This window comes from Sarcophilus harrisii, chromosome 3 (assembly GCF_902635505.1).
Source record: "Sarcophilus harrisii chromosome 3, mSarHar1.11, whole genome shotgun sequence".
Lineage (NCBI taxonomy): Eukaryota > Metazoa > Chordata > Mammalia > Dasyuromorphia > Dasyuridae > Sarcophilus > Sarcophilus harrisii.
The window spans coordinates 166735919-166758280 of NC_045428.1; the positions used below are offsets into that span (position 1 = coordinate 166735919).

The following is a 22362-nucleotide window of genomic DNA, read 5'->3' on the forward strand; positions in this document are numbered from 1 at the left end:
AAGTGAGAGTTTGCTTCAGTAAAAGAGATTACTAAGAACTTTTTAGACAAGTATTATAGTACATAAAGAGAGTCTTTGGGACAGAGCCTATCCATCTGTGGCAACAGTATGGAAAAGAGGTAAAGAATATAAAGAATTAATAAAATACTCTTGAATTTAGTAATTAAAATATTATTTTAATCTTGGAAAATACAATTTTTTATGAGTGGTTGGGTTTGGAAGCTACATTGCCATGGGATTGAGAAATGAGTAGAAGATGAGAAAGTGAAGAAAATGAAAACTTTTCTTAAGAGTTTTCTATGAAAGAGAGGAAAGAGGAAGCTAAAGCTACTAATTAGGAATAACAATGTTAAGTGAAGATTTTTAAGGAATGGAAATGTCTTTATATACTTGGAAGCAAGAGAAGAAATGAAAACTTTTTTCCTATTTTTTGTTCCCTTCTGTTTCTCCATATATGCAGTTGCATATAATATTGTATACTGGAGATGGGAAGGGATGAAATCAGGGATACAGTTAGAGAAGTTGACCTTTACAAGAAAGAGATCGAGGCCAAAAGGAAAGAATGATAGTTGGGTAGAGTGATTTTGAGATGGAAAATAAAAAAAGCAGAGGGAACTTGGGGTAAAGGTTGTCTTTTGTTTCCTTGGTTTAAAAAAAAAAAAAGGCAGGATACCTTACAGTGTAAACAAAGTAGTCATCTAGGAAGCCTGAGAAGAGAAGTTTGGAACAGCTATTTAGGGAATGCTATGGAATATCCATCTGCAAAGAAAAAAGAGATTGTTATAGTATTGAGAGCCCAGAAAAAACTCTTAAGTGGACCTAGTACAGTTGTGTGAATTTTGTTGATGACAATCAACAGTTGATTTAAAATTTCCCAGCTTTCTCTGAAAGCATCCTTTTCATTATTATTAGGATGGGATAATATTCTATTTATATAGTATAATTTGACCAACCATTGCCCAGTTAATGGGTGACCCCTTTAACTTTTAATTTTTTGCTCTGATAAAAAGAGCTGTTAGGAATATTTTTTATGCATGTGGATCCTTTTCTGATATTTAGGCCTAGTACTGGTATTCCTGGGTCAAAGGATATATACACAGTTTAATGACTTTGGACATAGTTTCAAATTCTTTTCCAGAATGACTAGACCAGAACCCCAAAAGATGTTTTAATTTGTATTTCTTTAATTACTAGGGATTTGGAGCATTTTAAAATGGTTGTCGATTGCTTGACTTTCTTCCTTTGAAAGCTGCCTGTTCACCTCTGTCTGTTAGGGAATGGCTAGCATTCTTATTTATTTCAGTTTGCTTCTTGTATATTTTTAGATACTAGGTCTTTATCAGAGCCTCTCGCTCAAAAGATTTATCAGTTAACCATTTCTTTGCTTATTTTAGCTGAATTGCTTGTTTGTGTGGAAAATTTTCAATTTTATGTAATGAAAAATAGCCATTTTATTGTATATTCCTTTCTGTCTCTTAACTGATCATGAACTCTTACTCTATCAGTAGTTGCAAAAAGTATTTTTCCCTCCTTGTTTTTCCAATTTTATGATGTGAGTTTTTGTGTCTGAGTGACAAATATAATCATTTGTAGCCTATTGTGATGTAGGATGTGTGAAATGTTGGTTGAAATCTTATTTTTGCCAGATGGCTTTCCAGTTTTCTTAACAGTTATTTTGCAGATGGAGAACTGTTTCTATGATAGTTGAATTAATTGAACATCATACTATTAAATTTATTCTCTTCTCCATGTTATATACTTTATTTCTGTAGAGGTTCTTGACCTTTTATTCCGCAAAATGAATTTTAACTATTATTAAAAAACTTTCTAAGGTAAACCTTTAGTAGTTTGCCTGTGTAAAACTGAGTGAGCATTTTGGTAAAGAGTATATTTGATTCACATTTTCTTTCAACATTAGGTGTTTTTCATTTGATGAATCTGTATTAAGGATTTATGTGATTTTATCATTCCTTTAAGTATAATGCCATTTCTTTTTTTTTTATTTTAAATTTTTAAAAAAAAATTATCTTTATTTTGTTAAATATTTCCCTGTTACATGTAAAAAATATCACTCGTTAAAAATTTTTTTATGTTCCAAATTCTTTCTCTTCTTCCCTCCTCTACCCATGAAAAAAAAAAGCAATTTGATATTGGTTATACATGTGAATTCATGGAAAACATTTCCATATTACCTGTGCTGCAAAAATAAATAAACAAACAAACAAATAAATAAATAAAAGCAGAGTGAAAGGAGTGTGCTTCACTTTACATTGATAGTTCATCAGCTCTCTTTCTGGAAGCAGATGGCATCTTTGATCATGGATCCTTTAGAAATGCCTTGGATCATTGTTTTGATCAGAGTAGCTAAGTGTCTCACAGTTGTTTGCTGTTATTGTGTCCTCCTGATTCTGCTTATTTCACTTTGCAACAGTTCATAAGTCTTGGTAGTTTTTTCTAAAACTATCCTGCATGTCATTTCTAACAGTATTGATAGTTCTGATAGATTCCAACACAGTTATATACCACAGTGTTTAGCCATTCCCCAACTGATGGGCATCCCTTCAATTTCCAATTCTTTGCCAACACAAAAAGAGTTGCTATAATAAATATTTTTGTATAAGTAAATCTTTTCTCCTTTTCTTTGATTTTTTTTTGGGGGGGGGGGCAGAGGTAGAGTATGCACATCTAGCAATGTGTGGTATTGCTAGGTCAAAGAGTATGCCCAGTTTTATAGCTTGTTGTGCTTAGTTTCAAATTTTTTTTCAGAGTGGGTGGACTAGACCACAACTTTACCAGCAGTGAATTAGTGTCTTTATTTTTTCTGTCTCTCTTCTAGCATTTGTCATTTCCCTTTTCTGTCATGTTAGCCAATCTAATAGATATAAGATAGCATCTCAGAGTTGTTTTAATTTGCATTTCTCTAATAAGTAGTCATTTAGAGCATTTTTAAAAAATATAGTTATTGATGGGTATGATTTTTTTCTGAAAATTGCCTGTTCATATCCTTTGACCATTTATTAACTGAGTAATACCTTTTATTGTTATAAATATGGCTCAGTTCTCTATATTTTAGAAGTGGGGCCTCTGTCAGAGACATGTGCAATTCTCTTTTCTTAGCTTACTGTTTTCCATCAAATTTTGGCTGCATTAATGATATTTGTGCAAGAGCTTTTTAATTTCATGTAATCAGAATTATCTATTTTACTTTAGTCCTATCTTTTGTTTAGTGAATTTTATTTAGTTTATTTGTAGACCTGACAGGTACATTTTCTAGGTTTCCTTTATTTTTGATATAACCTAAATATGTCTAAATCATTTATTTTTGATCATATCTTGGTGTATGGTGTGAGATGTGGGTCTGGTTTCTGCCAAACTGCTTTCCAATTTTCCCAGCAATTTTTGTCCAATGGTGAGTCCTTACCCCACAGTTTGCCTCTTGGAGATTATAAAACACTAGATTACTATGGCAACTCACTACTGTGTATCATGCACCTAATCCAATTTTCTGATCCACCACTCTTATTCTCTCCCCCCCCCCCCCCCCCCACTCTATTTCTTAACCAATATCAGATTGGTGATTATTACATTGTCATTTGGAATCTGAAACTGCTAGGCCATTTGTTTCCTTATATTTTTTTCCATTGATTTCCTAGATATTCTTGACCTTTTGTTCTTCCCAGATGAATTTTATTACTATTTTTTTGTAACTTTATAAATATTTGGTAGTTTGATTGGTATAACAAGGTAGAATTATGGTTTTTTATTATATTGGCCTGGCCTACTTAGTCCTCCAATTGTTTTAGATCACTAAAAAGTGTTTTGTAATTGTGTTCATATAATCTCTGGATTTGTCTTGGCAGATAGACCTAAGTATTTTATGTTGTCTGTAGTTATTTTAAATGGAGTTTCTCCTTTCTATCACTGCTTGCATGGGTTTGTTGGTAGTATATAGCTGATGATTTGTGTAGGTTTATTTTACATCCTACAACTTTACTAAAACTTTAAATTATTTCAACTAGGTTTTTACTTGATTCTCGAGTTCTCTAAGTATACCACCATATTATCTACAAAGAATGATAGTTTTGTTTCCTCATTGCTTATTTTATTTTATTTTATTTTATTTTTTTGCTGAGGCAATTGGGGTTAAGTGACTTGCCCAGAGTTACACAGCTAGGATGTGTTAAGTGTCTGAGACCAGATTTGAACTCAGGTTCTCCTGGTTTCAGGGCTGGTGCTCTATCCATTGTAATACCTAGCTGCCCCTATTTATATTCTATCAATTTATTTTTCTTGTCTTAATGATATAGTTAGCAATTTTATATCAATTTTGAATAATAGTGATAGTAGGCATCCTTGCTTCATCACTGATTTTATTGGGAAGGCTTCACTTTTTTTTTTTTAATTAAAGCTTTTTATTTTCAAAATGTATTTATGGATAATTTTTCAACACTGACCCTTGCAAGACCTTTTGTTCCAAATTTCCCCGCTTTCCCCCAACTCCTCTAAATGGCAATTAAACCAATATATGTGAAACATGTTAAAAATATGTTAAATTCAATAAATGTATACATATTTATACAATTATCTTGCTGCCCAAGAAAAATCAGATCAAAAAAGGGAAAAAAGTGATAAAGAAAACAAAATGTAAGCAAATAACAAAAAGAGTGAAAATGCTAAATTGTGATCTACACTCAGTTCTCATAGTCCTGTTTCTGGGTGTAGATGGCTCTCTTCATCACAACTGGCTTGAATTATCTCATTGTTGAAAAGAGCCATGTCCATCAGAATTGATCATCGTATAATCTTGTTGCTGTGTACAGTGGTCTTCTGGTTCTGCTCATTTCACTTAGTTCATATAATTAGTTCATATAAGTCTCTCCAGGCCTCTCTGAAATCATCCTGCTGATCATTTCTTATAGATCAATAATATTCCATAACATTCATATTTCATAACTTTATTCAGCCATTCTCCAACTGATGGGCATCCACTTAGTTTCCAGTTTCTTGCCACTACAAAAAGGACTGCCACAAACATTTTTGCACATATGGATCCCTTTCCTTTCTTTATGATCTCTTTGAGACACAAGACTAGTTGAAACACTGCTGGATCAAAGGGTATGCACATTTTGATAAAGGCTTTACATTTTATTACAGAAAATCTTGCTCTTAACTCTTTAACATACTTTTGATCATTTTAAGGATGGCTACTTTTTTTTTAGTTCTTTAGTGTTTTTGAGAAGAATGGGTGTTGTAGTTTGTCAAAGGATTTTTTTGTAACTATTGATAATAAAAATATTTTTGTTAATGGTCAGTTATGTTGATAGTTTTCCTAATATTGAGCCAGCCAATTGTATGTTCCTGATATAAATCCAACCTGTCATAGTATGTACCCTTTGTAATATAGTACTATAATTGTAATCACTTTACTAGTATTTTCTTTAAATTTTTTGCATGTTGATTCATTAGGAAATTGGTGCATGCTTGTTTTTTGTTGTTGTTGTTTGTTTGTTTGTTTTTGCTCTTCCTGGTTTAGGGTATTAGAACCATAATTGTGTTATAAGAGAAATTTTTCTTTACCCCTTTTTCCCCATATAGTTTATGTAGTATTGAGATCAATTGTTCCTAAAATATTTCATAGAATTCACTTGAAAATCCATCTACTTGGGGCAGCTAGATGGTGTAGCCCTGAAGACAGGAGGACCTGAGTTCAAATATGGTTTCAGATACTTTAACAATTACTACTTGTGTGACCCTAGGCAAGTCACTTAACCCCAATTGTCTCACCAAAAAAGAAAAAAAAAAAAGAAAATACATCTACTTGTGACTATTTTTGTTAGAGAGCTTGTTGATGATTTATTCAGTTTCTTTTTTTAAGGGTTATTTAAATATTCTGTTTCCTTTTCTATTAATCTGGACAATTTACATTTTTGTTAATATCCATTTCCCTTAGATTGTTGAAACTGGCATATTTGGACAAAATAATTCCTAATAATTTTATTGTTATTAGCATTCACCCTTTCTGTTACTGTCAAATTGGTTTTCTTTTTTTTCCCAATTAAGTTAGTCCAAGGTTTATCTATTTTATTGATTTTTTTTCCATAAAACTAACTTCTAGTTTTAATGATTTTCTTGTATTCAGTTTTATAATATCTTTTATTATCAGGATTTCCATGTTGAAATTTAATTGAGGATTTAAAACTTTCTACAGCCCTTTATCATATGTAATTTTTTTTTTTTTTTTTTTTTTTGCATTATGGTCTGAAAAGGATATATTTGATATTTCTCCTTTTCTGAATCTGTGATGTTTTTATGTCCTTATAAATGGTCAGTTTTTGCAAAAAAAGATAAACACCTTTCTATTTCCATTCACTTTCCCCCAGAAGTTTTGTCACGTCTTACTTTTCTAGGATTTTCTAGGATTTTCTTGACTTTCTTATTTATTTTATAGTTAGATTTGTCTAATTCTAAGAGCAAAAAAATTGTGGTCTTCCATCAGTATAAAATTTTTCCTCTCTGTTTTTGCCTACGATTCATTTAATTTCTCCATTAAGAATTTTGATTTTGTGCTGTTTGGTGTATCTATGTTTAGTACTCATGTTCCTTCATTGTCGATATGTTTTTGTTTTTTTTTAACAAATTATTGCTGCTTTGCATATTCCTTTTAATTAAATCTAATTTTACCCTCTAAGATAATTATTGCTACTTCTACCTTTGTAACTTCAGTTGAAGCTTAATAGAGTCAGCTCTACCCTTTCTCTTTTTAAAATATATTTCTTTTTTTTTTTTTTTCTTGTTCTTTTTTGCTGAGGAAATTGGGGTTAAGTGACTTCGCCTAGGGGTACACAGCTAGGAAGTGTTAAGTGTCTGAGGCCAGATTTGAGCTAAAGTCTTCCTAAGTTCAGGGTTGGTGCTCTATGCACTAACTGTCCCAAAATGTGTTTCTTATAAGCAACACATTATTGGATTCTGCTTTCTCATCCACTCTTCTTTTTACTCTGTTTTGTGGGTGAGTTCATCCCATTCACATTCATGATTATGTTTACTAACTGGATTTCCCCTCATCTATTCTTCTGTCCTTTTTTCTATCTTTATTCTGTACCCTTTTTCAGGTACAGGCTTCTCTCAAGCCTGTTTTGCTTCTGACCACTGCCCTCTCTCCTTATCACACTCTTTTCTCTCCTTACCCCTATTTTCTGCTTCTTTAGTACGTTTTACTCTTTAGTAACTTTTTATAACTATTAAGTATTTGTTTATTCTCTCTCTCTCTCTCTCTCTCTCACATACACACACACACACACACACACACACACACACACACATCAAACTAGTTTATGAGTGAGATGCAAACATTGATTGTTCTGTTTTCCTCTTTGTTGTAAAAGCTCTTCTTTGTGCTTCTCTTTTATATGAAATAATTTCCCCCATTCTTCCTTTTCCATTTCTTAGGGGATCCCTAACCTTCTCTTCCCCCCATCATCCCAACATAATTGACTCACTCCTGTACCCTCTTTTTATTTAGATTTTTTTCTAAGTACTTTGATAGTGATAAAGTTTCTTAGAAGATACATATATCATCTTTCCATATGGAAAGATAAAGTTTAATTAAAACACCTTCATGTTTACTTCTTTATGTTTCTCTTGAGTCTTGTGTTTGAAAATTAAATTTCCCATTTAACTCTGATCTTTTCATCAGAAATGATTGAAAGTTCTTTATTTCATTAAATATTCATTTTCCCCCTCAAAGAATTATATTTATTTTTTGTAGGTGCTATGCCTCAGTTTCCCTGAATTGTCCTGCTTCAGTTTCCCTTTTTGGCAACCTCCCCACTCCTGGCCATTAGGACTGAGATACTTAGGCCTGTGGAGCTCTGCACTCTAGCATTCCAAAGAGTCATAAAACAACCGATAGCTTATCTCAAATGTTTGGGCATCTTTCTGGCTCAGACATCCTGTCTCCTAGCTTCTTTACCCACAACCTGTCAGAATTTAAAAAATTATGATTCTTCCTGGAGTTCTGCTCACCAGTGCTCTGCTACCCCTTTGCCTTTGTTTCCCTGATAGCTGGAGCCCTATAAGAATCTCTGGAATCCCTTACTCATTGTTGGATGCTTTGAGACAAGAGTCCCAGACAGCCAGCTGACCTAAGACAATGATTAGTATGACTGCCTGTCCAAACTCTGCATTATTAAAATATTAAAACCTAATTAATGATAATTAAAACCCCCTGATCTCTGTCTTGCCTCAGTTTCTTCAGCATTACAATAGGTAGGTTATTTTTGGTTTCCTCTCCTGTTTCTTAATTTGCAACTTTGTGTTAAACTTGGGCTCTTCCTCGTGGGGCCCCATCTCAAGTTTCAGGCTTTTTCAATGCTTTTCTGTTGGAAAGGGGGCTCCTAAAGTTTGGGATAATAGACCTGTATGGAGAGGTGTCTCAAAAGAATTTTCAGGCTTGAACCCATCTCCTTAGCCAAGGAGCAGAGTTTATTGTAATGCCATTACAAAGCAAGCTGAATTTCCAAAAGAAATTAGCAGAGAAACAGTAGCAAGGAGAAACATTTATCTAGCTTTCTATCATTGATAGACTAATTCTATGGCTCATAGGTAGGCAGCAGGAGTGGTCTCTGGAATTTGGTTCTCCCTGACCAACAGATTATCATTATTGTCTCAGGAGTTAAGGCCAGAACCTATCTGATAGTGAGCAATGAATTCAAAATCAGATAGATTGTTGTTCTTAAAGTGGGTATTGAGAAGTTCTTGAGGCGGACTCTACAGCTGGAAGATTTAGGATTACTGATTTATTGTATTTTATTATTACATCAGTCTGAACTCTGGTTCTTTCCCCTACATAAAGTGCTCTTTCTTATCCTTAAACTGTGACACAGAAATGGGTATAGACAGTGGAGTTACCAAACATTTGCCTCTTAGGGCTTCCACTTCTTGATAGTGTTGCTTCCTGTCTATGATCCAGAGTAGCTATAGGCAGTAGAGTTGCCAAACAGTTCCTGGTCCTATGTTTAGTGCCAGCACAGGAGTCTTCTGTAGTTCCTTTCTGACTAATTACCAGGTCTCCTTGCTAGCTCTTGCTTGATAGCTTCTGATGCTGCTGCCACCTCTTCTGTCATGACCAGGTTCCACCACTGGAGTTTTATCCAGCCTCCATCCTCATGTCACATATCTTGCCGAGCTTCTGTGTTGTTGATAAGGTTTAGATTTAGGGAACCAAAAAGAGATTAGGGTTTCTGGTGGGCAGGGAGTTAAATGATAAGGTCTAATGACAGGTTTGGGGTTCAGGGAACCAAATAAAGAGGTTTGGCTCCTCTGGAACTCTTTGGGATTTGACACAAGGGTAGGGAGTTTTGGGGACTCCCTTCTGGTGGCACAGAAGTTCTCTGAAGTGGCACTTCTCTCTCTGAAGAATTTGCAGACCCAAAAACCTAGATTGATAAAAGGGTTTATTATGGGGATTGGAAGTAAGGCTAGAAATCCTGACAGAAAGGCATAAAATCTGATCACAAAAATAGGCGAGGGTAAAGAGAGGATGGCACTGGAAGGAATATTCCAGTGGACAAAGGCTCTTGGCATCCCAAGCATGGTATAACATGGCATGTTTGGAACCTCTGCAAAAAGAGGGTTTTAGTTTGGTTCTTTTATAATTGGAGCTTTGGCTACAAGCTGAAGGGGCCTTGTGGCTGGAGTCCCAAGTTGGCTCCTTGATGGGTTTCAGTTTGAGCTGGAATTTGAATTGAATTCAATGAGTTGCAGGACTGAGCCAACCCCACCCAGATAACAAGGATGAAACTGTTTGTCCCTTGGGGTGGGGTCCCTCACTGAGGCAGAGTTGGAGATTTTCTCCTTTAAGGATTTTGAGTTTCAGTGTCCCCTCTTCATTGTCTTGGGCTGAATAATGGATGATGTCTTACTTTGACCTTTTGTTCATTCTATCACTCCAGAATTCTACTTAGGAATTATTTTAATGTTGATTAAAGGAGAATGTTGGGAGATATCCACTGAATGCTTCTCTATTCCTATATTTTGGCTCCACCTGTCAGAAGTCTGCTGTTTATTTTTTAATATCCAGTATTTTTTTTATTAGTGCCTTGTCTGAGATCATCTTCTTTTAAGTTACTGAAGTATTACAGATTTTAGTTCAGCTTTTTATTTTTATTATGTAAATCCTTTTTCAATTTTTCTAAGACATTCTGCTATTTTTTATTTTGTGGATGATTTTATGCTTTTTATGTTCACATTTATGATTGTTAATTTTGCATTTTCTTTCATCCTATTCTTGTATATTTTTCTTTTTGCCACATTCAGGCTTTCTTTTTTCCCCCCCTTCATTTTGGGAACATAGAGGGTTTTTTTTTTTCATTGTTCCATATTTTATTTTTCCCTAGTTACATGTAAAATAATTTTTGTAATATTGTTGTTACTTTATACTTAATGCATTTCATTTTTGCATGAATTTATGGAAGTTTTTCTAATTTTTTTCTGACAGCACCCTGCTCATTATTTCTTATATAGCACAATAGTAATCCATCATAATCACATATCCCAAATTGTTCATCCATTTCCCAAATTGATGGGCATCCCCTCCATTTCCAATTCTTTGCCCTGAGAAAAGAGCTGCTATAAATATTTTTGTACATATAAGTCTTTTTCCTTTAAAAAAAAAAATCTCTTTTAGAATATTTATGGATCAGTGGTATTGCTAGGTCAAAGGATGTGCAAGGTTTTATAGCCCTTTGGATGTAGTTCTAAATTTCTCTACAGAATGATTGAGTCATAGTTGTACCAACAATGCATTTTTCCCACATTCCCTGTTCCCCCCAACATTTATCATTCTCCTTTTCTGGCCTATTAGCAAATCTAGTAGGTATGAGGCACTACTTAGAATTGCTTTGATTACTTCATTTGAAAATTATTCCTATCTTTTGGTAATTTATCGATTGGGGAATGGCTTTTATTCTTATAAATCTGATTCAGTTCCCTATACATTTGAGAAATGAAGACTTTATCAGAGAAACTAACTTCAAAATTGTTTTCACAGTAACTATTGCTAATTGTATTCCTCCCACTCTGTTTATTCCATTCTCTGTCTTTTTTATCCTGTCCCTTCTTGAAAGTGTTTTGCTTCTGACTACCCCTCTCCTATATGCCCCCCACTTTATCATTCTCCCTCTTGCTTGTATCCCCTTCCCCTCCTACTTTTCAGTAGGGTAAGAGAAATTTTTATATCTAATTGAGTATGTATGTTTGAGCCAATTCTGATGAGAGTATGGTTTACTTATTTTCTTTCCCATCTCCTTCTTCCCCTTCATTGCAAAAGCTTTTTCTTGTCTCTTTCATGGCAGATAATTTAGTCCATCCTACTTTTCCCTTTCCCTTTCTCTCAGCCCAATCCTCTCTCATCTTGCGAGATTTCATTTTATTTTTAGATATTATCCCTTCATATTCAACTTGCACCTGTCCCCTCTGTCCAATATGTATTCCTTCTAGTTGTCTTAATAATGAGAAAGTTCTTATGAGTTACAAGTATCATCTTCCTATGTAGGAAGGTAAGTCTCTTGTGATTTCCCTTTCCTGATTACTTTTTTATAATTCTCTTGAATTTTGTATTTGAAAATCAAAATTTTCATGAAGCTCTGGTTTTTTCATCAAAGTCATGTCTCCCTCCTCACCCTCACCCCCTTCCCTCTGCAAGGATTATGCTCAGTTTTTATGGGTAGGTGATTCTTGGTTGTAAAATCCTACCAGAATATCATATTCCAAGTCCCCAATCTTTAAATGTAGAAGTTGCTAAATCTTGTGTGGTCCTGACTGTGCCTCCACAGAAATTTGGATTGTTTCTTGCCTGCTTGCAATATTTTCTCCTTGACCCTTGAGCTTTGGAACTTGGCTGTGATATTACTGGGAATTTTCATTTTGGAGTCTCAGTGGGTGATGGGTAGAGTCAGTTTTTATTTTATCTTCTGGTTCTAGAATATCAGGACAGTTTCCTTGACAATTTCTTGAAAAATGGTCTAAATTCTTTTTTTTGATGATGGCTTTTAAGTAGTGTAATGATTTTTAAATTATCTCTCCTGGATCTATTTTCCTGGTGGGTTGTTACACACACAACCCTCCCCTCAATGAGATATTTCACATTGTTTTCCCTTTTTTCTTCCTTTTGGTTTTGGCCACATCTCTCTTTACAAAGAAAAGACTATTGAAAGAAAATTGTGCTCTGCACTAATGCTGGTTGTTTGATGTAGTTTTGTTCTGCCACAATCTCTCATTCCTTCACTTCCCTCTTCTCTCTCTGTGTGTCATTTCTGTGGCTCTCTCCCCATTTCCTCATCATAAATTCTTAATCTTGTTTTCTTTTCCTTTTACTAATTTCATGCTTCACCCTTTAATTTGGAATTTGTTTTGCTTAGTATTAATTCCTTCCTCTTACTTCCTCTTTCCCCACTGAGACAGAGAGAGAGAGAGAGAGAGAGAGAGAGAGAGAGAGAGAGAGAGAGAGAGAGAGAGAGAGAGAGAGAGAGAGAGAAGAGACTGACTGTCTAAGTCACTGACTATATTTTCATATTTTCAATCCTTTGTTCATTTTGTTCATTTCAGATGAAAATAAGGTTCATATGTAGACGACTTCCTTCACTCTCTTCACATATTAATAGTCTTTTCATGAACTCTGATAATATGAACTACTAACTTTCACTTTTTTCCTCCCTTTTCTCTCTTCCCTTAACTCTTTTCTCTTCAGATTGTTAAGAATATCATAAAATTGATCCCAGTCCTTCTCTTACTCGAATCCCTTCATTACCCTTGGAGACTACTAAAGTCAAAATACTAAATTTTGAGAGCATACTTGTTTTTTCACAAATTAGAATTTAAATGTTGGAATATCAACCCTGCATCATTGAGTAGTCCTTTGAAATGACTCCTGTTCATTTACCTTTTTGTGTTTATTTCAACTTTTGTTTTCAATTTAAAGTCTTTCTCTAGCTTGTCTCTATCTTTTGTGTTCTAGAATAGGAGTCAGCAAACTACATTAAAAATTGTATTTAAAAGTTTAATAACTATTCTTAAGCTCATGGACCATACAGAAATTAGTAATAGGCCAGATGTTTACTGTAGTTTGCTGACCCCTGTCTTGTTCTACACTTACCTTTATAATTGTAACCTACAGGTTTAAAGTCATCCTAACTAGTTCCTTGATAGCTGAACTCTTTCTTTCTGACTTAGTGCAGTTTTTCTTTGACTTGAAAGCTCTGATTTTGATTGATAATCCTGCGAGTTTTCTTTTTTTGGATTTTAGGAGGTAAAATCAGACATTATTGATGCCACATGAGAACATTTAGTCTAGAGAAGAGGAGAGTGAGGGGGGACATGGTATCTTCAAGTATTTGAAAGTCTTATTAGAGGAGATGAAATTTGTTTTCTTAGGCCTTAGGGGAGGCAGAACATGGGTGGAATCTGCAAAGAAGCAGATTTAGATATGATGGGGGAAGGGCTTTCCAAAAGAACCAGAAGTTGATTGCATCAGGAAAAAAAAACTGGGGAGAATAATAGGGGAAACAGTAACTTTCCCCAACTCCTAGAAGTAGCAAGAGTAGGAGAGATTAGAAACAACTGTATGCTGTTGCAAACTGGGAAATAACATTGAAAACATAAAAAGAAAGCCCACAAAGAAGACAGCATAAAGAATAACACATTTGCTTTTTAAAAGTAATGTGAGAAAATATATGCAAAGTAGTTTGCAAACTTCATATTACTGCACAATGTCAGCTCTTATTATTTCGGCGTTTGTCTAGTTTTGTCTCTTGGGGGGAGCTTATTTAAGTTCTTGTTTCAAAGTAAGTTAATTTTAAATGCTTTCAAAATGTTCAGTTTCATGATGGATTGGTATCAAAGTTAACACCTTTGCTTTTAGATTGTAAACAGGATGATTAGCTGATTAAGTGGACTGAGTAGAAACTTAGTATTTTAAAAATTGAAATAATTGTACAAAAGCTCTGATTTTATTTTCCCAAACATTGAGTTGAGGCACATTTTTTGCTATATGATTGACCTATATCTGGATAAGGATGCTATTTCTAAAGGATAACAATATACTATAGATTTAACAGCCAGCAACAAAATATTTTGCTGAAAATAGGATTCTGTCACAGCAAATGTCCAGCGATAATATGTTGTATTTTTTTATGTTATTGAAAGAAAATGTTATTCTTTATCTTGTTTAATAACTAACACCCATTTTTTTGTTAATGTTAATTATGTCAATAAACCTTTTGTGAATTGAAAGAGATCTTTTTCTTTTAAATCATATCTAAAGTAAAATGAATTATTATATTTCTGAACTATTTTTTCACTAAGGTAATCAGGAATGCCTAGATTAAAATGTTTATTTTTGTTTTATTATGTATTACTTGTACTAAGGGCACATTTGAATTGAAATTCATGTGAGAAGAGACTTGAGACCATCTAGTCTAACCTCCTTCAGGAGGTTAACATTTGGAAGCTGAGACTCAGAAACATTAAAGACATATTGAGGGTTTGCGGTTAGAACTGGTTTCACTGTATTTTCCTACACTCTGGTAAGAAAGATATGGAACCTTAAGACAGAAGCAAATAAGCCTTTTACAATTCAACTTTTATTAAAAGCTAAGCTCCAAAATGACTTTTGAAAAAGAGTTCCCAGTTGTGTCATTCATATAAATGAATATTATTTAACAGCCTCAGAGCAAACTCTAAAAAGCAGCCAGTCAGGCAACAGTAAGAAAAATTTTATAATCACATCTCTTTGATTCTAAAAAGATTTTGGGGGAAGGTGGGAGAGGGGCGGAGAAGACATAGTATGTGTATATGTGTGGGATGGGGGAGGATTAGATTTTAATTCTTACTGAAAAAGATAACTGCTTTCTGACTTTTTTGTTTGTTTGTATCCTAGGAGTTGTTTCATTAGTAGCTGTTCATCCTTCTACAGTTAGTGCTGTTGGGAAGCAACTCTTGCCAAAAACTTTTGGACAGTCTAATGTCAACATTACCCAGCAAGTGGTAAGGAGCACTTTGGTGGAGGGTGGAATATTACTTTGACATATATGTTGGATTCATTAGAGATAAATTAGCCTGAGAATTAGTCTTTACATTGGTGAATTTGATATGGCCCTTTTTATCTTTATAGAATTCAGTATAATATTCTTTCTCAAATGTGGACTATAAAGACTTAATTTCTTTGAAAAAGAGTTTGTGTTTTTATTTGTTGGCTTTCTCTCCAAGATACTGTGGTTACACTGTAATGCTTTGTACTTATGTGATGCTTCATATTTCTCAAAGTATTTTTGACATCTCATCTTTTAGTTTTAATGTCCACAATAGCTCCAGGAAGGATTTAGGTCAGATATTGTTATTGCTATGTGATGGATGCAGATCTAGAGACAGAGGTAGGGTGAGGGACGCTGGTTAGGAACAGAACTTGAGGATTCCAAAGGACAATTTGTCTTCCTTTCCAGGATTCTTTACACTATTCTACACTTGACTCAGTTAACTTTTCATGGATCTACTTTGCTATTCCCAAACATGTTTTGAGTTCCTTTTTTGATCTCTGATAATTTCCTGCTTTTGAATTAATGAATATTTGTTGTGCATTTATAATATGTTATGGATTGTTTTGCACAAAGGACATACTAATTAATTTTATTGATATCAAGAGGGAGAACTAGCAGTAGTTTGAAGTTGATATGATTTATTTGAACAAGTGATAGACAAATATTAAAGATACTTTCAAGTAAGCAGGAAACTTCTTTCAGTCCCTGAATTATGGAAAAATACCAGGGGTGGAGATGGAAATAGAGAAAGAAACAGGTCTGTTAGAATCCAGTGGAGAGTTGATTTAGGCTTCAGGAGTCAGATGGAATGTGAGTAATTTCAAGTTGTGGATAACATTAGAAAACCCTTGAATGATTCTGATCAAAGTTTCAAAGAGAGAGATTATTTTTGCCTTTTGCTACATGATTTAAAGGAAAACAGGAAAAAATCAATTATAATATTGTGAAGAGAAAAGCAATTGCTTTCAAAATATCTGCTTATTTCAATAATTATTATTTTTCTTTGTGGTAAATTGTTTTTGCTGATGTCTTTTTTATTTCCTTTGACATTCAGTTTCTTTGTCTTTTCTACCACTTAGAACATATAAGTAGTCTATCTCGGAATTAAGTGGGCCTACAATACTTATTTTTCCTAATCTGTTTTATAAACATCTTGCCTTATATAATCCTTGTGTTGTTTATCTTTCAATAAAATCATGGCATACCTGCTCCATTTTCATATTCTTTAAGAAAAATTTCTATCTATAGCTCTTTCCATGCTGCTTTTTGTTCCAGCTCTTCCTTCATAGCTTTTTTTATCTCCAGCTATCTGTTTTATGCCTATCATGTCCACAGACTGCTTAGAGCTCTCAAAACATAGGCACTTTGTTAATTCCCTTTATTTTTAAATTTTATATTTCTGTACTTTTTAAAATATAGGTTGAATATTTGTTTTATTCATAGTTTTCTTAAATTAGCCTAACTTGCAGTTTGTATTTGTCTGTGAAGTAATGAGTCAAAGTTTAGTTTATAATTTTCAGTAACAAATTCAGGTTTTCATTCCTGTAGCAGTTCTGTTATATTTGTCAATATAAATAGATAGAAACATTTTCATTGTTGAAAGGACTCTTTGTGTCAAATAATTTTAAGTTTAGCATTTTGAAGTTTTTCACAACTGTTTGATTTGTTTGATCTTATATAGTTTATATCCAGGAAGATCCCATGATTATGGATTAAAACAAACAAACAAACAAAACAGAAAAACAATAAACTGTCCTAAGTCTTTTAATGTTCAACAGCCAGAGATTTGTTGATTCCGGATTAGAAGTGAGGTGGTAAACCCTTATTTTTAACAGAAAGTTGTGGTTGTCCAGTGAGCTAGTGTTTTCAGTTTTCCCTATGAGTGATCATTCCTTGTGGGGATTTACATAAGAAGCCAGTTTCCGACAATGAATTTGGTTATTCTTGGAGTGTTCAATATTGACAAACTTGAACTATTATACTTCTTAGTAGAGTTCCTGATACATAGCAGATGATTAATGGGAATTAATTTGATCTCTTAGGGCTTGATAATATTAGGGAATCTGTAAAATAACTGTTAAATTTTTGCTTTCTTCTCAAGACACAAGATATTACTTCTCTCAATTCAGTTATTAGCAATTCAGGAATGCGGAGGGAAAAACCTACTGTATTCAAAAGCCATTATTTTTGAACTTTGCTCTAAATTATTTGCTATTTATATGACCTCAGGATGCTGTGATTTCTGTTCATATGTTGCCCTTAGCCATACCCTGAAATGAAATGATGATATTGTTTCCCAAGCTCATAAATTGTATATTTGTAACAGTTTTATTTCTCTCACTTTTCTTCTCCACTTTTGGGCATATTTCCTTCACTCTCTTCATCTCCTCCTCTGTTCATTTTCCTTGAAACTGCTACACTCTATCTAAAATATCACACTTAACTATTGGAACTAAAGAAAAATGAAAATATAACATAAAAGATACAATTCATTTTCTCTCTCTCTCTCTCTCTCTCTCTCTCTCTCTCTCTCTCTCTCTCTCTCTCTCTCTCTCTCTCCCTCTCTCCCTCTCTCCCTCTCTCCCTCTCTCCCCTTGCCCCCCACAGTTGATGTTAAGTGACTTGTCCCACACAGCTTTTAAGTATTAAAGTGTCTGAAGTCTATCTACTAGGCCATCTAGGTGCCCCTATATTAGAATCTTTTGACCAAATATATAGAATACCTCAAGTCAGCTTCGTTCTGGAATCCTGTGAAGAAGGAATTAAGCAAACAAGATGTCTATACAACCCCTTTAAATATGACTAAAGCTATAATCCAGGGATTTGGATTCCAGGTCTTTATGCTGTATCATAGAAACAGTCAGCTAAAGGGAGAGAAAAGTAATGTGATATTCACTTTGAGAGATATAATTATTGGCAGCCTAGTAAATGATGGAATATATAGGAAACTATTAAAAAAAAAATAGCCACAAATAAGTGGAGTTGATGCAAAGAAAAAATCATTCTTTAGCAATATAAAGCTTCTGAGGGGCATCACTGCTTGCATTATAACATAGCAGATGAATTGACTCTTGTAAAAATCATTAAGGTAGTAATGAAGAAAATTGTTAATCTTGTTAAAGGCAGGAGGTATGTAATATATCTTAAGAATCTAGAATAGCTAATTTTTGTAATGATGATTTGATGCTTTAAGGGATAAACTCTGAACTATTTGGAAAACCTGTCAGTCTAAAAAACAAGGCTTCTGAACATTTTTTGGTTCCTTTTGTAAATCTGGTGAAAACTGTTTTTAAATGCATAAAATAAAAAAAAAGGTTACTAAGGGGAAACCAAGTTCAAATTTAGTTGTCAAAATATTTTTAAATGTAAAACTTTCAGCACAGTACCTTGCAGGTTGTAAATATATATTGATATTGTTTTCATTGTCATTGTATGAAAAATGAGTTCACTGATCCATCCTCTCCCTGAAATCTATTCATGGACCTCTGTTATAGAGTAAGACATTTCCTGCTAATCCTTTTAGCCTAAAAGTTTACAGTTTCTTTGGGGTTCGGTGTTTTATTATCTCAAATGAAAAATTATGAGGATACTAAAATTGTATACATGGATGGTATTTTGTCCTAACTTTTGTAAGTGGGTGCTTAGTAAATGCACAGTAGTTAAATTTGTTTAGTTCAGTACTGTATGCATAAGGTTAGGGGTGTTAGCTTTTTAAACAAAACTGAGTTTTTATAATATTCAAAGTAGATTTTCCCAAAAATGTCTGCCTAAGAATAAATATTAATTTTTATTCATAAACATGCACATTTCCATTATGTATTCCTGCATAATTTAAAATGTATATTAACTTAATGTGCAGAATTTCAAGTGGAACATTATGAATCGGTGTTAAACCAAGAAAGGCAATAAAAACAGGATCCCTTTGTTCCTGAATTCAAAATGTATTGCTTATAAGAGATAAGTAAGTTATTTTCTAAGCCCAAGGAACAGACACTTTAGTGTAGATTGCAAAGTTTATCTTTAAAGTTTAGTATTTAGATGAAATGAATGTTGCTTGTGTGTATTCAGAAGAGCTCACAAGTACTACAAAGGTGTCCTTAGTGGGAAAGCTCTTTAGATTACCACCTTATTGAAAGTGTTTGCTCATTTTGTTAATGAAAGTAACTAATATAAATTTATTTTATTTATAAATTTAGCATAAAATTAGACTTTAACAGCTCAGGGGATAACTATATATTATTAAGAATTTAAGTACTCTTTAAAGTAAACGAGTGAAAGTTCATTTCAGCTTATTCTCCTTTCATGGACCATAGCTTGATGTGTGAACCATTAACATTGAATGAGGTCACCTGGACTTAAGGAAGATAATTTTAAAAACTCTTCTGTCAGCTATTAATGGTGTCATATTAGGTAATGCATTTATCCAGTTAAGAAGGGGAACAAAAGGGGATAGCAAGCTTAAAATAACTCAAGATATTACCTATGGTGAATCTTTTTGACAATATATTCTTTCTTGAATGTTGGGTGTTTTTTGTTTTGTTTTGTTTTGTTTTACTTCAGTGTCTAACATTTTGCTGAAGTTTTTCAATACATTGACTACAGTTTATAGCTGTATGATTAAATTTAACTCTGGGTGTAATTGAATCTTTTATTCAGAAATGTTTGAGAATAACAGTCTTTATCTAAAAAACGGCAAAATTGTAATTGCGTTAATGGATTGCACCATTTGTTACAAATCAATTAGTGGCTTAATGATAATATGTAACTTCAGTGATTATCAAAGGACATAAAATTATTTGTTCATTTGCTATACTATGTTAAGGGCAGATGGGGGGGGGTATGAGAAGTGTGTATGTGTGTATGTGAAACTAAGAAAATTTTACTATGTTACTTTTAAACCATTGTTTTTTGTTTGTTAACTTCATTTGGGGTATGAATGTATGAAAATGGGGTATATATTTGAGCCTGACAATGTGATTATATAGTGTACATAAAAGCATAATTTAATCTTTTGACAACATGGTTAATTGCTCTTCTCTTGTTTCCTTGTCAGCTTCATTGTCTGCTCTTTCTTTTTTTCTGTCTCAGTTTAGGCATTCTCCAAAGTTCCATTGTTATCCTTATGACTTGAGCTGTTCACCTCTGTACAGGTGGATGGTGCCCAAATCTAGTGTTAGCCTTGTCCTGTGCCCTGAATCACAATTTTGCATTTCTTATTGCCTGCAGGATATTGCAACCTAAACCACTCTAGTATCTTAAATTCTACATATCTAGAATTGAATACATCATTTTCCTCTTAAAATGGATTCCTTCTAAATACCTCTTTCTACTATTATTATTCTAGTCACCCTGCTTGAAGTGTTTAGTCCTTTAGTCTCTTGCCCTCTACTTAATCATTTAACAAGTCTTGTTTGAGTCTCTTCTTTTTTCCCATTTTATCTCTTCTCTTTATTCCCACTGTTACAGTTCCAATTTAATTTATCTTATATGGACTACTAGGACTGTGTAGTGGTGAAATGAATACAGTATTTGAAAAGAGAAGGCTTAGCATTGAATCTGGGCTGTCATTTTGTGCTTTTGTGACTCTGATCAAGCTATCTTCCCAGGCTTCAGTTTCCTTATCTTTAGAATGAAGAATTAAATTAGGTGATCTAAGATTCTTTCTAGTTTTAAGGCCATTCAGAGGTGCAGGGGACTTAAGATCAGGAAGACCTGAGTTTGGATCTTTCTTTAGATACTTAGGAACTGTGTGATGTTGGCAGAGTCGCTTAATGGCTTTCTCTTCTCCAAAATGGGTATTAGACCACCACCTCACAGAGTTATTGTGAGGATTAAATGGAATAAATTTGTAAAGAACCAGAAAAATATTAGCTATAATCATTATTATTAAATCTTTTGGTCTTCCTGCCTCCAGCTTAATCTTTTCAATGTGTATTGCTCAGATCACATCTGAAATCTTTAGTAGTTCCTGGCAGTATACAGACTAATAAATTAGTCCTTTGTTAGCTTTCAGTCTACCTTTGAAGCCTTTCCCCCCTCCCTGTGCTTCATTTTATAAGTTTTATGCTTCTTCCAAATTTATTGAAATACTAACAATCCTTCAAGACCTACCTACCTCAAATGCCATTTTTTTCAAATAATTTTCCCTTATTTAAAATACACAGACCCCCTCCCCCCATACATACATACATTCTCTTCTCTCCCCCCCCCCCCCCCCCCCCCCACTTTTCAGCTTTGTATCTCTTGGTTTTTATTGTATTTGTGTACATAGTTATTACAATCTTGTTGAATTGGAGCCTGCAAGCTATGGCCTTGTGGACCAAATTTGACCCTGTAGATTGAAGAATGATTTTTATGGTTTTTAAATAGAATAAAACTTTATCTAAAAATGCAAAAAAAAAAAAAAAAACCTACCCCCAAATCCCAAAAAACCACAAAACATTTTTTATTCTTATATGGGTCTCTGAGAAAAATATGCTAGCCCCTAGTCTAGATTATAAACTAGGTTGGGAATGTGTCCTCTTTATCTTTGCATTGTTCTTGAACTGCTCCTATCCATGCATAGAGTTGTCTTTATGTTATTTTGGAGAGAATTTTCACTGTTTGCCTTTTTTTTTAGTATTGTTAAAACTACTGAAGTATTCCTCCCACCTCACCCTACCTGCACACATATAATAAAGACAGTGTATTTTAGGAACTAATTTGCTAATTTCCCCCCCAGCAATTGACTATCCCTCTTTAACAAATAAAATGATTTTAATTTATTATTTTATTCACGTATGACTTGTGTGTTATTTTATTTTTGGTTTGTTTAGACTCAGCTTATTTTTGCTTTTTATTTAAAGGGGTTCAGGATTTAAGACTAAAGAAGGAAAAATAAGTTTGTTTTTAGAAGAGATGGGTTTGTCATTTCTTAAGAGTCAGCTGTGAATGCTTGCTTATTCTCAGCAATTCTTTAGTTTAAATTAAGTAGCTCTAGATGATTAATAAGCTATAAAAAATGACATCTTCATAACATGGGAGATTTCTAATTCTATTTCGAATTGTCTTTTTTAACTGTAGGTAATTGGTACACCTCAGAGATCTGCTGCGCCAAATACTATCCTTGTAGGAAGTCCACATACGCCTAACACACATTTTGTATCACAGAACCAGACTTCAGACTCCTCACCTTGGTCGGCGGGGTGAGCAATATTCCTCTCAAATATTAGAAGTTTAAAGAATTTCTCAGGATTATAATCATAAGTTTCTTTGTCTTGGCTAAATGAGCTGT

General features: G+C 33.6%; 1 protein-coding gene across 2 annotated transcripts in view; it reads left to right on the top strand.

Moving 5' to 3' along the window:
• TFDP1 (transcription factor Dp-1) overlaps positions 1-22362 on the top strand; it is a 132575-nt gene that overhangs the window by 80195 nt on the left and 30018 nt on the right. For both annotated transcript variants that reach the window (XM_023500469.2, XM_012546202.3), the window contains exons 4-5: positions 14933-15039; positions 22152-22273. In XM_023500469.2, coding sequence (XP_023356237.1) covers positions 14933-15039; positions 22152-22273 — 229 coding nt within the window. The remainder of the gene's footprint in view (positions 1-14932; positions 15040-22151; positions 22274-22362) is intronic.